The 15,410-nt window shown below is 41.9% G+C and overlaps 1 protein-coding gene across 4 annotated transcripts in view; it reads right to left on the bottom strand.

The window, feature by feature from the left end:
• CUL1 (cullin 1) overlaps positions 1 to 15,410 on the bottom strand; it is a 102,067-nt gene that overhangs the window by 16,977 nt on the left and 69,680 nt on the right. For all 4 annotated transcript variants that reach the window (XM_063667939.1, XM_054495800.2, XM_054495798.2 and 1 more), the window contains exons 10-11: positions 270 to 377; positions 83 to 189 (exon numbers count right to left, since the gene is read on the bottom strand). In XM_063667939.1, coding sequence (XP_063524009.1) covers positions 83 to 189; positions 270 to 377 — 215 coding nt within the window. The remainder of the gene's footprint in view (positions 1 to 82; positions 190 to 269; positions 378 to 15,410) is intronic.

Here is a 15,410-nt window from a genome sequence, read left to right as displayed (position 1 = left end):
AATGTAATGTAAGTTTTAATTCCTCATATAAAAGCTGAGATTTTAAACAGGCATACTAAGAAAACATAGGGTCATTTAATACCTTTTCTTTAACAAGGAGTCACAGTATCGAGCCAGCAGCTCAGGGGATTTACTGGATGATTGGGCCATCTTGGTAACCGCGTTGTTGTTTATGAAGCGACCACAAGCCTGTGTTACACAGAATACAGTTAGAGACAAACGCCCCATCCATATATACTACAGGCAAGTCACAACCGTCACACACCTACCTTATCAAGAGCAGCCACAAAGCCAGCGTCATTGTTGAATGCAGACATTACCAGGGCATTGTATTTTTTATGAACATCAAGCACTGTCTGTACATACATTTTGGGGTCCTTAAATGGGGGCAGAAATAGAAACAAAAGTTAGTTATTGGGGATTAAATTGTGTATTAACGTATACAATGCATGTACTAGCATATAAAATATTCTAAAAGCTATAGATACCTTTTCAAAGTTAAGAGATAAGATCAAGAAATACTCTTGGTACCATCATTGAAACACATAGGACATTTTGTTTATATATATAAAAGAAAAAACAATCTATTCTCCACACTTTAAACATTGATTCTGAGCTTGCATTAAAAACAGTGAAAACTCAAACAGATCATGAAAACCGCATTTTCCAAGTGACAGTTCTGCTTTGCCAATTTCTCCTTGTTAAACAGTGGAACTCTGGACTCATTTCAGCTGAAGAAGGCGTTTAGCCGCCGAGGTCGGTCATCAGCCCGGCTGGGTAGGCAACGCGAGGGAAAGCGGGGCTCAGGGAGGGAGTCTGACTGCGGCCCCCACCCACTGCAAACCAGAGGAGCGGATCCGCGTGGCGCTGCCGGGGGCCAGGGCCTCATCGCAGGACGGGAAGAGGGGCAGAGCGCGGCGCAGGGCAGCAAAGGGGCCTCCCCGGAACAAGGAGCAACGTGGAAATGCAACGGGAAGGCTGGCTGCAGAGGCTCCTGTGGCCAAAGGAAGGCGGCGACAATGGAAGGCAAAGGAGACCGAGCTAAGTGCTAATGAGAAAAACAGCGCTGCTGCTGGGCATGCAGTGCACGCCACCACCACCCTTCATGAGACCGCGACAGCCCACACTGGGAAGCAGGTGCTGTTTTCATCCCCATTCTACAGATGTAGAAGCTGTCACAGCTAAGCACACTGCCAGGAAATGGCAGCAGGCACAGGCTTGGTTCCGAGCTGCGGGGGAGCCCGGCTGGGAAGGTTGGTGGGAGGGAGCTCTGGGCTACCCCTAGCCAAGCACAGACCCAGGCGCCACGGCACGCCCATGTTTCCACATCACGATACATTAATCTGCAGGGCTCAGGTGCCAGAAATCAGCATTCCCAATTCTACCTATTCTGCATTTTTTATAACATTTGATTTACTTGTTTTTAAATAGTAATGAGTAACAGTAAGGATGAATGATTTTTCTGCAACAGGGTTACACTAAGAGTGTCAGAAGTTTCCTGTTAAAAAAAGCTCTATATAATAAACGCAAGGTTTATTATTATTATGAATATATTGCGGCAAGTTCAATAAGATATAAATATGGTCTCCACCTGACATAAACATTTGATAAGCAAAAACATTAAAAGGGAACTTAATGCAAAATAATTGCCAAATAAAAATCACTTAATATTGAAAGGCAGTATGGCAGATATTTAATATTTTAAAATTACCATCTTAAAAATGTTAAAACACACAGAGTGTTAACTGCACTACCAGATAGCCTTGCTCTTTGTTTCATGGCTATCCCAGACAGAGGGAACCTTCTTCCACTTTGCCTGGATGGTCTTAATCTTCAGAGTGAACCAAAAGCACCTCCAAGTTGGGCCATATCTTACTTCATATAAGCTTGCTTCTTTTAAACAATGAAAATATTTTCTGCTTGACCTAATTGTGGTTTTGCCACTGAAACAGATACTGCTTCTGCCAAATTCAGATTTTAGATCACTTTCAGATTTCATGTCAAATTATTCCAGAACATTCACATATTCTTCTCTCTGCCTTCCTTCTGTTACAGTATTTACAAAGTGCTCCTGCCTACAGCGAGGATTCAAACACTGGAAAATGCTAGAAACGTTATTGGGTAGTTTTCGAATACGGTAACATGCAGGATCTCTTAACAAGTTAACAGCCCTACAAACAACTGCGTGTCAAAACTGCCAAATTTAAGGACTCAATTTGCTTCCAAAACTTGCTATTTTTTTGGAAGACCCCTCACAGGATTTATATATAGTATGTTATGTATATAAACACTAATACTTATTTTATTTGCAAGAATGACTTCACCCTTAGCAGCAGAGGGGCTACAGATCCACACTTACAAGGCCTTGCCCACCTGGCAGCCCGACCACTCAGCCTACACGGCCTTCCTGCCACACGCCTTCACCCTCATTCCCAAAAACGCCAGCCTCGACTTACTCCACGCTCTCGCTTGCGACTTGTCATTGGTGGACTCCTCTGAACCGTGATGTCTCTATGTTGACTATAATGTTTCCGAATTATAATACTTTTCCGTATTTTCTCAAAACGTTTTGGCCATTTTTCCTCAGATTTGGAATTTGGAAAAATACCAATTTCCCAAGGAATGCCAGTAACAACTTCTCACATGGAAAGCCAAATCTCCAGGAGTAAAGAAGTCTTCAGACTCCAATTCCAAAATTCTTTCAACTACAGCAGTCTGGCTGGTGAGATGGGAGGACTTGCATGGAACCTACTAAGGGAAAAGTGTCAAAACACTGGCCTTGGCTGGGCGCGGTGGCTCATGCCTGTAATCCCAGCATTTTGGGAGGCCGAGGCAGGCAGATCATGATGTCAGAAGTTCTAGACCAGCCTGGCCAACATGGTGAAACTCCATCTCTACTAAAAATACAAAACATTAGCCGGGCATGGTGGCAGGTGCCTGTAGTCCCAGCTACTCTGAAGGCTGAGGCAGGAGAATTGCTTGAACCCGGGAGACGGAGGTTGCAGTGAGCCGAGATCACACCACTGCACTCCAGCCCAGGTGACAGTATGAGACTCCGTCTCAGAAAAAAAAAAAAAAAAAAAAAAAAATCTGGCCTTGAAAATGTGAATTTAGGATTTGAGGTTCAGAGAAAAGCCATTTAGGAACTGGTCAAGACGCAGACAACACACTAGAATAATATACGGGAGAGAATTTTAAGGAAGTAGTCAGCAAATAGAGAAAAGATGTTCAAAAGGGGAGTAGATTTAGCATTCAGGAGGTCAATGATGAAGACAGGTTATAAAACAGAAAGGAGAGAGATCAGCTGGATCAAATGCATGTTTTTTCAAGAAAACAAAGAACGAATGTTTGAGGTTTAAAAAAATAAAGTAGTAATGGGTTTGATTCAGGACGCTCCGTGTATTCACCAGAGCTTTTCACACTAAGAAACAGGACATCTCCTGGGGCTTGTCCCTAAGGGCTCATTCAACTCCTACATGATTTCAGTTGTTGTTATACCGAGGATGGACACATTCACATCTACACCAAACTTCCCCCAGGTGAGCCCGTGTGGCCTGCCCTGGGCCATCATGGGATTCCCAAAGCCTTATGTCACAAATGGCCTGATTTGCTCCCCAGTCCTGTGTTCTCTGGAGCTCTTCTTGGCAAGTGCCACCACTCACCCAGCGGCTTGAGCCAGGCACCCAGGACTCAGTTCCTGCTTTCCGACTCATGAATCCTGTGAATCCACTTGATCCATACAACCCGTCCATTTCTTTTCAACGTTTTATTGTGGAAAAAATTGAAATATATTCATAATTAGGAAGAGTAGTAAAACTTACCCCATGTACTCATCATCCAGTTTTAACAATGTCGAAACACGAAACCTGTCCGTTACAAAGCCAGCGTTTCTGCATCATTCTTCTCTCCGTTCCCCCGATGACCAGCCCAGTCTCCAGTGGGCCACTATCACTATCTGAACCACGACAACAAACCTAACTAACCTAACTGGTATACTTGTGTGTTAGTCAAGGTTCCCTAGAGGGACAGAACTAATAGGAGACATATATATATATACGGGAGTTTATTAAGTATTAACTTACACAATCACAAGGTCCTACAATAGGCTGTCTGCAAGCCCGAGGAGCAAGGAGAGCCAGTCCAAGTCCCAAAACTGAAGAACCTGGAATCTGATGTTCGAGGGCAGGAAGCATCCAGCATAGGAGAAAGATGTAGGCTGGGAGGCCAGGCCAGTCTCGCCTTTTCATGTTTTTCTGCCTGCCTTATATTTGCTGGCAGCTAATTAGATGGTGCCCACCAGATTGAGGGTGGGTCTGCTTTCCCAGCCCACTGACTCAAATGTTAATCTCCTTTGGCAACACCCTCACAGACACACCCAGGATCAATACTTTACATCCTTCAATCCAATCAAGTTGACACTCAATATTAACCATCACAACTTGTAACAACTCTTCTTCCTTTTCACCCACGTTCTACATGGCAGCAAGCACATATATCCCGTTGATTTCATGACTGTATCACTCTCTGCTGGTTTCCTCTTGCACCCTTAGGATTAAGCCAATATCATCAACACAGCTTTCAAGGTCTTCCCTGGTCTGGCCAGCCCATGCTGCCTTCACGCTTACCTTCTACCTCAGGTCACACCTGGCTTCTTCGTTCTTAGAATGGGCTGTGTGTATGCCCACTGAGGGGCTTTGTTCTGTCTGGGATCCCCCTATGCCTAGCTAGCTCTAACTCTTTTCTCCATCTCAAACACTTTTTTCAGGGATGCTTTCTCTGAATTTCCAAGATAGGCCGAGGCTGCCCTGTTAGACTACCCAAACCCCATCCCAATACTAATCACACCTGCCAATTCCTTGCTGGGCACATCTCAGTGTTGCCCACTGGGACCCTGTCTGCCTGCTACCACTGCCGTACTTCTAAGTACCTAGTGCAGTGGCATTCATCAACTAATCTCCTAAATGGCTAAACCAGGAACATAGTGATAATCATAACTGAATTACGACCTTTTATTCCATACATTTCCACTAAAAGGATAATTCTAACGGCCAATTTCAAGAAGAGAAAATACACGTTAAGAGTCTCACATAACTTTTTATCTTACTCTTTCTTAAAAAGGTAAACCGAGTATGGCATACAAAGAGGTGTGAGGGCCATCATCTCATGGAGAGTTGGTATATATTTACACACAATTTCTGGGGATAAGTTGTGGTGCTAAGTGATACTTTAACACTCAAACACTTCCTAGTAACCCAGCACCATTCAAAAATATTGCTAAAGAGGAATAATGGGGTGCTACAGCTTGAAGGGAGCATCCTTCACCATTTCATGTACATAAACTGGTGCTCTCCAGGCTGAGGGGACAGATCTGACAGTCTGTGGAAAGCTGCTCTTGCCTACACTACCTCTGAGGGTACATTCAGCCTCCACATCTTTCATCCAGCCAGGGCTAAAGAGAGCAGATCAATTACAAGAGCTTTAGGAGAGTTCCCTGAGGACAGGCAGTCGACAACAACAGATCAACCTCAGGACACCAGGACCTAGCTTGACACTGTCCACAGTCTTACCTCTAGATAATTTTTCCTTAAAAAGGGGAGAGAAATGAGGCCCCATTAAGTAACAGCAACAACAAAAAAACATGCAGTTCTTTGGGGGCAGTGTCATTCTTCCCATTAGCATCAGCACTTGGTCTTCAAGTAACATTATCTCCATGCAAAACATAGAGAAGCAAAGGCTTCAGAAAAAAAACAAACAAACAAACCACAGAGAGTATATGTGTGCAGACCATGCACTTGGATCATTATCTGGGAAGGTGCTCAATGGTGTCCCCACCACCCAGCATGGTTCTGAGGTGCCCACCACTGCCAGTCTGTGCGTGCCCAGGGGAAAACATTAATTTTGATATTAATAGGCAAAAAAAAAGGGGGACATGAATGTTAGACCTCAAAAATCATTTAGAAATAATCTTGCATTTTCTTAATAGGCCTTTTCTACTGTATCATCTAACCTCTTTCAATAAGCAGAAACCAACAGTTCTTCAGATGGAGCGTGGTTTAAAGTTTAAAATACTGAGACAAAAACACTAACAATTTAGTAAGTGCTCTCTTTTCTCATTCTTCTTCTTCTTCTTCTTCTTTTTTTTTTTTTTTTGAGACACGGTCTTGTTCTGTCACCCTGGCTGGAATGCAGTGGCATGATCTCAGCTCACTACAACCTCTGCCTCCCTGATTCAAGCGACTCTTCTGCCTCAGCCTCCCAAGTAGCTGAGATTACAGGTGCATGCCATGACACCCAGCTAATTTTATCTTTAGTAGAGACAGGATTTCACCATGTTGGCCAGGCTGGTCTCAAACTCCTGACCTCAGGTGATCCACCCGACTCAGCCTCCCAAAATGCTGGGATTACAGGCATCACCCACCATGCCTGACCTTCATTATTTTCATGGTGATGTCCTGGCAATGTTAAACAATCCCAGCAAGAAAATGCTCCTTCCCCAAAGCCTCTATTGGTCTAAATTAAAAAATGTTGCTGCAGTTGCTCCTGGATTTCAGTCATATACATGTAGGATTGGAATGAGCATATTTTAAGTCTTCCCTTTACTACACATCATATACTGCATAAGAGTTAATTTGGAGAACTCTCCAACACATGCAGACTTAGCTAAAACATTTGTTTGAAGAAGGAGTTCCTTTGGGTTCCCCAGGACTCACATGATTAATAATAAACCACTGGTTGACATCTATGGACTACTTCATCCAACAACAGCAGAATTTCTTCTCAAATTCGCCCGCCTCAACCTCTCAAAGTGCTGGGATTACAGGCGTGAGCCACCATGCCCAACCTTTCTTCATTATTTTAACCGGCCTACCTGCTGCTACTTTTTGCTTCAATCATTAATATCTATCTTGGAATCATGGCTCTGCACCTCAGACCATAATTTTTAAATCTTTAATCTCATTGTCACCTTTGGATTCTGATCTACTATCTACACATTCCTGATCCCAGCGCCATAACTGTGTGGGTTTCATTTTGATTCTGGCCTTTGTTAGGCCCCCTGGTTGTTCCCCTAGTCCTGGCTGACACCTACATTTTCCTTTAGTTCAAGGTGAGGCTGAAGTCCTTGTTTTCAGCCTTTCGGAATGTACTCTGTAAATGTGGAGGCTGTAAGTGGACTAGATTTAGGGGCTGAATGTTTAGAGACGAAAATGTTAAACTTTGAAAGCAGAACTAAGACTTGCCAGGAAAGACTGACTTCTCTGAAGAGAATGAAAAGATTCCCCAGGTAGAATGATGTTTCAGAAAGGAATAATTAAGTTAGTTCAGAAACAGAAGTAGTGTACAGGAAGATGAGTAGTAGGGCTGCCTGACTCAGTGAGGATGGACAGGAAAGAGAAGTTCATGGGCAGCATCTCTAATTGGCCTTGAACCAATCAAGGGTTACTTCAGTACTTATTTAAACTACAGTTTAGTGGATGTGGGTATAAAGTCAAATTTGGGTAGGGACGTGCATCCATAGTGGATTTACTTGTGAAATGATTAAAGTCTTCCCTACAATTAAGAGAAAGAAGGGTGTATGTTGGATATAAAAATGACAGCCTGGGCAGGGTGTGGTGGATCACACCTGTAATCCCAGCACTTTGGGAGGCTGAGGCGGGTGGATCACCTGAGGCCAGGAGTTCGAGACCTGCCTGGCCAACATGGTGAAACCCCATCTCTACTAAAAATACAAAAATTAGCCAGGTGTGGTGGCACATGCCTATAATCCCATCTACTCAGGAGGCTGAGGCAGGAGAATTGTTTGAACCTGGGAGGCGGAGGTTGCAGTGAGCCGAGACTGCGCCATTGCATTCCAGCCTGGGTGAAAGAGTGAGACTCCATCTCAAAAAAAAAAAAAAAAAAAAAAAGCCTGGTTATGTAGACTCCAAAATGACAACTGTGTACATTTTCTTTTAGGGAAAATGATTATTCTCTTCGTCTCATGGCAAGACAAAATAAATCCCAACCATCCTTGTTTCTCTGAAGTTATGCACCTATAATTCACAAATTTAGCTACATGCTATCTGAATCAATGTATATTATCAGCATATATCAGTTTTTTGTGTAATTAAATGTTTGACTTACTGTACAAAACCGTGCTTCCTTTTGTCCTGAAGACACTCTTTCTCCTTTCCAACAACCACTTAATTAAAACCTGAACATTTCTTTTGTTTCTTAAAAAATGTTTTAATATAGAAAAATTTCAATATATTCAAAATGAGAAAAGAATAGTAAAATCAAGCCCCATAAACCCATTAGCCAGCTTTAAGGAATAGCTATGGCTCTAAGAGACTATGAGTTTCTCATCTGACCCTCTTCCTGTGTGTGTAAGCCAATTTTATCAAAGTGTATCCTATCTCCTTTGAACAAACCAAGCTGGGTTACACTCCAAATATAAGGTTCTGTAGCTAATTTTATTAATGACTGGACAATGTTCTTTTCTTACCATCCAGAGAATGTTTGCATCAAGACTCAGTTGTTTAATCATGCACTTAACTACAGAAGAGAAAGGGGATCTTGGATGTCTAAACTAAACCCAAACTCAAATCTACCAGAAGTAGCTGGTAGTACATTCGTCTGTTCACTGGTCTAAGTTCACACGTGACTGGGCTTTTATAATTATTTCTAACTCAACTTCCCAATCCAAATCACAGAACTTTTTCTGCTAAGGTACTAGGATCTACCCCTTAGTCTTCCATTGAAAAATAACTTGCCAGAGCTACCTAATTTCTGCCTATCAAATTCTCTATCTGACGTGCTGCCTTTTATAAGTATTATACCATCACCCCAATCCTGGAGCCAGCTACTGAGAGCAGCTTCTGAAAATTTCTCCTGTTTCAACACAGCATTTCTCTCAGAACTGCAAATAAAGCTCACAACACTTCTCCCCAGTCAGTGTCTGCAGCCCAACACTCCAATGTTAGACCCAGCAGCCCTGCCGGGTGTTGAAGTATCTAACAGACCCATCTCTGTTGGGCCACACTGCAATACCTGTTAGGCTGAGGACACTAAATCAAGATATGGTTTCAAAGAGGACTTGTGCTTTTTTGTTGCTACTTCTGCCCTGAAGACCAAGAGTAAGGAGATATTCTCTTATAGCCTGATTTATGTTCATTTATAAAACTGTCTTTGTGGGGGAATACAGTAACATCCAGACTGCTGAGCAATTGTCTGTTAAACATTCAAAATGGAATCAATTGTATAGTCAAGCATTAATTAACAAGAACTTACAAGTCTGCATTATTTGACCCTTCTCCTGAACTTTATTTTGGCATTATGCTATAAGCTGGTGTCATGGAAAACTATCAAACTACCCAAGGACTTGACATCCTATTTCCTTGTTAAGTGTATTGCTGATGATGCTGTCCACGGCACTACCATGCTTTTTAGGATGAGCCACTGGAGAAAGTATCCTCAGCTCTGACCACCAAGAAAAATCATTCTTCTGAGTTACTAGCTGATTGTACCCCATGGCGCTGGCTGTCTTTAGTGGCAAGCTCTCTGTACTAACTACAACGATTTCGAGGCAAATCATGACCTACCTCTAACAAGAGTAACGGACTGCATTGCACACACTTTGAGAATTACATTAAGCTCTATTTTGTGTTTCATATCCTTATTTTGCTATTCTCCGATTTATTTAATTTATCCTATTTTATTTCACGTATTGTGTAAGCAGCCCCGAGTCCTTTTCGGAGCAATGGGAAGTATAACTAACATGTAAGTATACTGAAACCTATTCTGGATAAGGTGTCGTAATAAGCTCTGAGGACACAAAACTGGATAGAGCCATCTCTGCTACAACAGAGGGACAGTCACAGGGACATCTAAAGCATAAAGCAGTGCACGTGTCACATAAACAGTCCAATGTGCCACTATTTCAAGGGGGAGACGCTACCATTCCAAGGTGATTGAGAAAACTTTTGAGCTGGGTTTTGAGAGATAAATAGGTATTTCACAGGTAGAAAAAAGAAGGACTATGTCTAAGAAGAGAAGACAGAAAAACTAGGAAAGCAGAGTGAGGCAAATCTACGCAATGGTGAGTTCCAGCTGAGATGACACATGCAGTGGGGTCAAGAGTCGTGCAGCCGAGACGGCAGCCCTGCAGCAGATGGCCTTCACCATTATCATCCACAGATCCTTGCTGGGTGAGAGGCTAGGCCCGAAACCACAGAGCATAAAACTATAATGAGGCGTGAGCTTTGCTCTCAAGGGTTGTACAACCTGTGGTGCGGTGACAGGAAGCACAGGAAGTTATAAACACATGTACACTTGTAATGAGAGTTTTACAAATAGGGCTTAGGATAGAAGAGTTAAGGTCAGCTCTTTCTAGAAGGGAGGATTTGAGCTGGCCTTAAAAGCAGGACTAAGACAAGCAGAAGGTAAGGATGACTGTGTTATAAGTAGAGACATTAGCCGGAGTTTTGGGGTAGGGGAATGATATTATAATAGTTTCACTGGAAGACGGGGTTCATGAAAATGTGGGCTAATTAGAGGATTTGATTTAGTATAATATTATGATTTATATTATCACAAGGAAGGGCTTTATCTGCTTTGTTTAAAACAAAGGATGAAAAGAACACAGAGTAAAATTATAAATGTATTAAGTGATATTTCTGAAAGATGAAACTGCTAATTATTATGAGGGATGAATAGGAATGGGAGAGGTGTGGGGCCATTTGGGAGGTGAAGTGATAGATGAAGCCCAGATTAAGATGGTAGCCTTGGGACTGGAGAGAAAATGCACAGAAAACAGTAAGAGCCAAGGGAGGATGAAGTCCCATGCTCCACTGACTCATCCCCGAAGACAGAGGAGGAGAGAGCTTGCTACCGAGACAGGCAGGCTGCTTACTGCTTTGAGGAGGATTCTGAGGCTACATCCAGACCCTGCAGGAAATTATACCCTATTAGATTACTAATGCTTATGATGAACAAAGCATGAGGGCAGGGTGACTCATGCTACACAGCTGCCACCTCTGTGCTAAGGAATGGAGAAGAGGTGAGTTTCAGATGAACCTGCAATGTAGGCACTAAACTAGGCAGATGAGGTCACGGAGATGTGACAAGGACAAAGGCAAGGCATTCTAATTCAGAATTCTTGACATCATGTCTGCTACAGGAATGCCCTAAATGCTTGCTGAAGAAATGAAACAACGATTTCAGTTTGATCTGCAAAATTTGTTTGCCCTTTGAGTTGAAACACCAACCACATCATGCAGCTAAAAATACTCCTCAATTTGGGATTATGTTTCAATAAACCCATCATAAACTGAATGTGTGGGTTTTTTTTTTTTTTTTTGAGACGGAGTCTCGCTCTGTCGCCCAGGCTGGAGTGCAGTGGCGAGATCTTGGCTCACTGCAACCTCTGACTCCCAGGTTCAAGTGATTCTCCTGCCTCAGCCTCTGGAGTAGCTGGGATTACAGGTGCCTGCCACCACGCCCGGCTAATTTTTGTATTTTTAGTAGAGACGGGGTTTCGCCATGTTGGCCAGGCTGGTCTTGAACTCTTGACCTCAGGTGATCTGCCTGCCTTGGCCTCCCAAAGTTCTGGGATTACAGGTGTGAGCCACTGCGCCCGGACCTGAATGTGTGACAGTATTTTCCATGTACGATGAGTTTACTGAAAGTATCTTAAATGCCTATTGTTTTCATGCCATTTTAAAGTCAAAAAAATCATTAAGGTGAGCCATTCTAAGCAGGGGACTGTTTGTAGTTGCTTTGGTCAACTAAGAAAAATTAAGAGTCTAGCACAGGGCCAGGCACACACAGTGGGCATTCAATTCTTTTTAAAATGACCATGTGAAGGAATGGTCTCTGCTTTCAAGATGCTCCCCTTCAAGCCTCACTAAGTGGATGAGGGCCATCGCCTTCTATATTTTAATATAGATTATTTTTTGATACATTCCCAACCTGTTCCTGGGCCAGCAATCATGCATGCGGTCACTTGCCTATTAAACAAGCCATTTCTCCTATCCCTTGCTCAGCTCGAAACCAGTTTTAAATCCCATCCTTGAATATTTGTGTGCAAGGTTCCCAAAGTCCTCCTGGCGCCCCAGTGCAATAGGCTAATTGATCACCTCACATATCAGTTGAGCACAAACGCCCTTGATCATGAGGCTCTCTGAAGGCTGGAGAGAACGCTTCCAAACAGCAGAATCCTGACGGACAGTCCCCTCCCCACTCCCAGGTTTAGAGGGCTCTCTCTTCAGTTTCACTTCACTGAGGGCTGCCAGCTTTTAGGCAGCGAGAGGGAGATGCCATGAGGGAAATTCCCCTTGAGCCAGTTTTCCAGAAATAGCCTTTAATTTTTAAATTGGTTTTAACTAGGGGAAAAAAATGCCTTAAGAAAAATTCATAAGTAGGTTCTAAAACATCGAACACAAAAAACATTTGACTTACATGATAAATTGGAAACCTCTAAGAATTTCAGTCTAGGCCAGATATTAGCAGTAAAGCTGGTTTTCTAACCAAATTAGTGGTATAAAAGGATTAGCCAGATAAAAAACTTTTTTTTGGCCTCTCAAAGGAGTTTATTTCATCAAGAACAGCTTCAGTGTAACATATATAGTGTTCTAGTCCAGAGAAAGACACAGGACTGATATTACACTTTTTTGCACTTAAAAAAAATCACTTAGGTAGTGCCTTCTATGGCATTTAATATGCTAATTATAAATGATTCTCGTACACTATGATTCAACTTAATTAGGCAAAAATTTTTAAACTTTAAAAACTGTGTTCTCAAGGTAATTAAATCCCACTTAAAATCATGTACAATAATTCTAACTTTTACTTTTTTTCTCCTGATTTTTCATAATCAGTGGGTTTTTGAAAATAATTATGGTTTGGGTTACAATGTGTCTTTTACGTTTACCACATAAATGATAAAAACTAAAACCTATTTTAAAGTATTTGTTTTTTAGCAGCTGTGTTTCTTTCTTACAATAAGTAATCAAGCACCTACTGTGTGCCAGGCTATGGCCCGGGCACCCACACTCCCCCTGAGCTTCATTTCTGTGGGCTTTCACAGAGATGGCGAATGGAGGTGGCAAGTGTGAGCTCAGAGCAAGGAAGGGCACGAGGAACCTACGCACCAGTCAGACAGCATTCCAACAGAAGGAGCCAACCACAAGTTTACAAATAAGAATAAAACCGGATTTTAGGAAACACTCCTTTTGCAGAAAATTGGAAAAGTATTTGCTTTCCCGAACATTTTACTTCATAAGCACAACAATTAAAAAATTCAGGGAGTTTCATGAGTTCAATGTAGAAACAGCTCTTATGTAATAATAAATAGAATCAGTAACTTACTAAAAAAAACTAGTATTTGACTTTTGCGAGTGAAGGCACATGCAATGTGGGTTTACTGAGCTATAACTGTTCTTCATGGGAGAAAATCTTGTTTTGGTTCTTAAATTCAGGTTAATCAGTGGCTTAGATTTAAGTAACACGAGCATTGTTTAAAAGCTTGATTTCTCGTAAAATGTAACTGCTGGTAAAGACAGTTTATTGGTGCTGTCATTGCTGACGGATGAAGCTTCCTCAAATAGAGAAATTATTTTACATAGAAAGTATACTTTTGCTTTAACTGATCGAGTTAGGTAAATGTCAGATTCAAGACTCATTGACAAAGTCAATCGGGCAGCACTTATTCAGTGCCCAAAATATCAGGCAGCTGATTGTATCCAAGAAAGAAAACAATGGAACATGAGAATCATAGTTGATTATTTCTCCAATTTAGAACCTTACTTTGGTTTGGAAAAGATGAACATTAGAATTAACATCCCATCTTTCCTATAAAACTGAAAAAGGAGACAGGGTCTCTCTACATTGCCCTAGCTGGTCCCGAACCCCTGGGCTAAAGTGACCCTCCTGCCTCAGGCTTCTGAGTAGCTGGGACTATAGGTACACACCACTACACCCAGCTATCATGTTTATTTTAAATCTAACTATATTCACATAGAACACAAGTTCCCTAAGGCCAATCTCATACCTAGTATATAGCAATTTACATGAAAAAAACAAAAACTGCTTCATTAATCTATCTGATGAAATAACAGACTTCCCACTTAACTCATTTCAAGGAAAGTCAAGTCATTTACTTGGCTCTGCTGCCCATATAGGTAAATTGAGTTTTGAATCAACAACTGTGAAGGCACCTTATATTACTGAAAAAATGTCTTCACTGAACTGACCCCTTCTGAATCACAGGGGGGCGAGCGTTGTGTGTGTGTGTGAGTGTGTGTGTGTGTGTGTGTGTATGTGTGTGTGTATGTGTGAATCAGGCTCTTTAAAGAAACATTTAGCTTGGAAATAAAGTCATAAAAACTGAAGGGTAATTCTGAAATGAGTTTTTTAAATTAAAAAAAATTGTGTGTACTCATAAGAACGTGCAGCAGTCATCACTGCTGAGCAATTATGTGCCCTGATTTAAGCACTTTACATGTATTGTTTATTCACAAATATCCTATGGGATAGGCATTATCATTCTATTAAAAAAAATAAAATAAAATAAAATGACAGAGACAGAAGTAACTCGCCAAGGGTGAGATAGCTGTCAATGGTGGAGCTGAGATCTGAGTGCAGGCAGCCTGGCCAGGCTCTGTAATCACCACACGCTAAAGACACTGTATGTGCCAACACTGAGGACTCCATACTTAAGTTTTTACTAAAACCTAGAGATCTTTTTCACAAAATCCACGGCTAAGCCAGTTTCCTCCCATCTCGTGAGCATAAAATTGTTTTAAAAACCTAAAGGAAAGTTTTATACTCAACCCTTTAATAATTCATAGAGGTGGCTGAGTGCCAGCAGCAACTCCCAAAATTAAACATGGAAAAGAAGCCTTCAAAAGATAACAGAAAAATAAGGATTAAAAAAATACTATTTTTGATAATGCTATCAAAAATAATTAATCATTAAGCACAATAAAGTCAAAACAAGAGAAGCTTTCTGTATTCAGATGTAAGAACCAATGTGTTTTAGAAACTTTTCTTCTCGGCCGGGCATGACGACTCACGCCTGTAATCCCAGCACTTTGGGAGGCCAAGGCTGGCGAATCACCTGAGGTCCGGAGTTCGAGATCAGCCTGGCCAACATGGCGAAACCTCGTCTCTACTAAAAATACAAAAATTAGCTGAGAATGGTGGCGGGCGGCTGTAATCCCAGCTACTTGGGAGGCTGAGGCAGGAGAATCACTTGAACCCAGGAAGCGGAGGTTGCAGTGAGCCGAGATGGCACCACTGCAATCCAGCCTGGGCAAGAGAGCTAAGACGCTTTCTCAAAAAAAAAAAAAAAAAAAAAAAAAAGCTTTTCTTCTCTATTGTTCTCCCAGTTACAACTGAAGTTCACAATAGGAGTAAAACTGGAGGCAACTCAT

Source organism: Pongo pygmaeus, chromosome 6, assembly GCF_028885625.2.
Source record: "Pongo pygmaeus isolate AG05252 chromosome 6, NHGRI_mPonPyg2-v2.0_pri, whole genome shotgun sequence".
Taxonomy (NCBI): Eukaryota; Metazoa; Chordata; class Mammalia; order Primates; family Hominidae; genus Pongo; species Pongo pygmaeus.
Note: the sequence above shows the minus strand (reverse complement) of the source record. Positions and strands in the feature narration are given on the sequence as shown.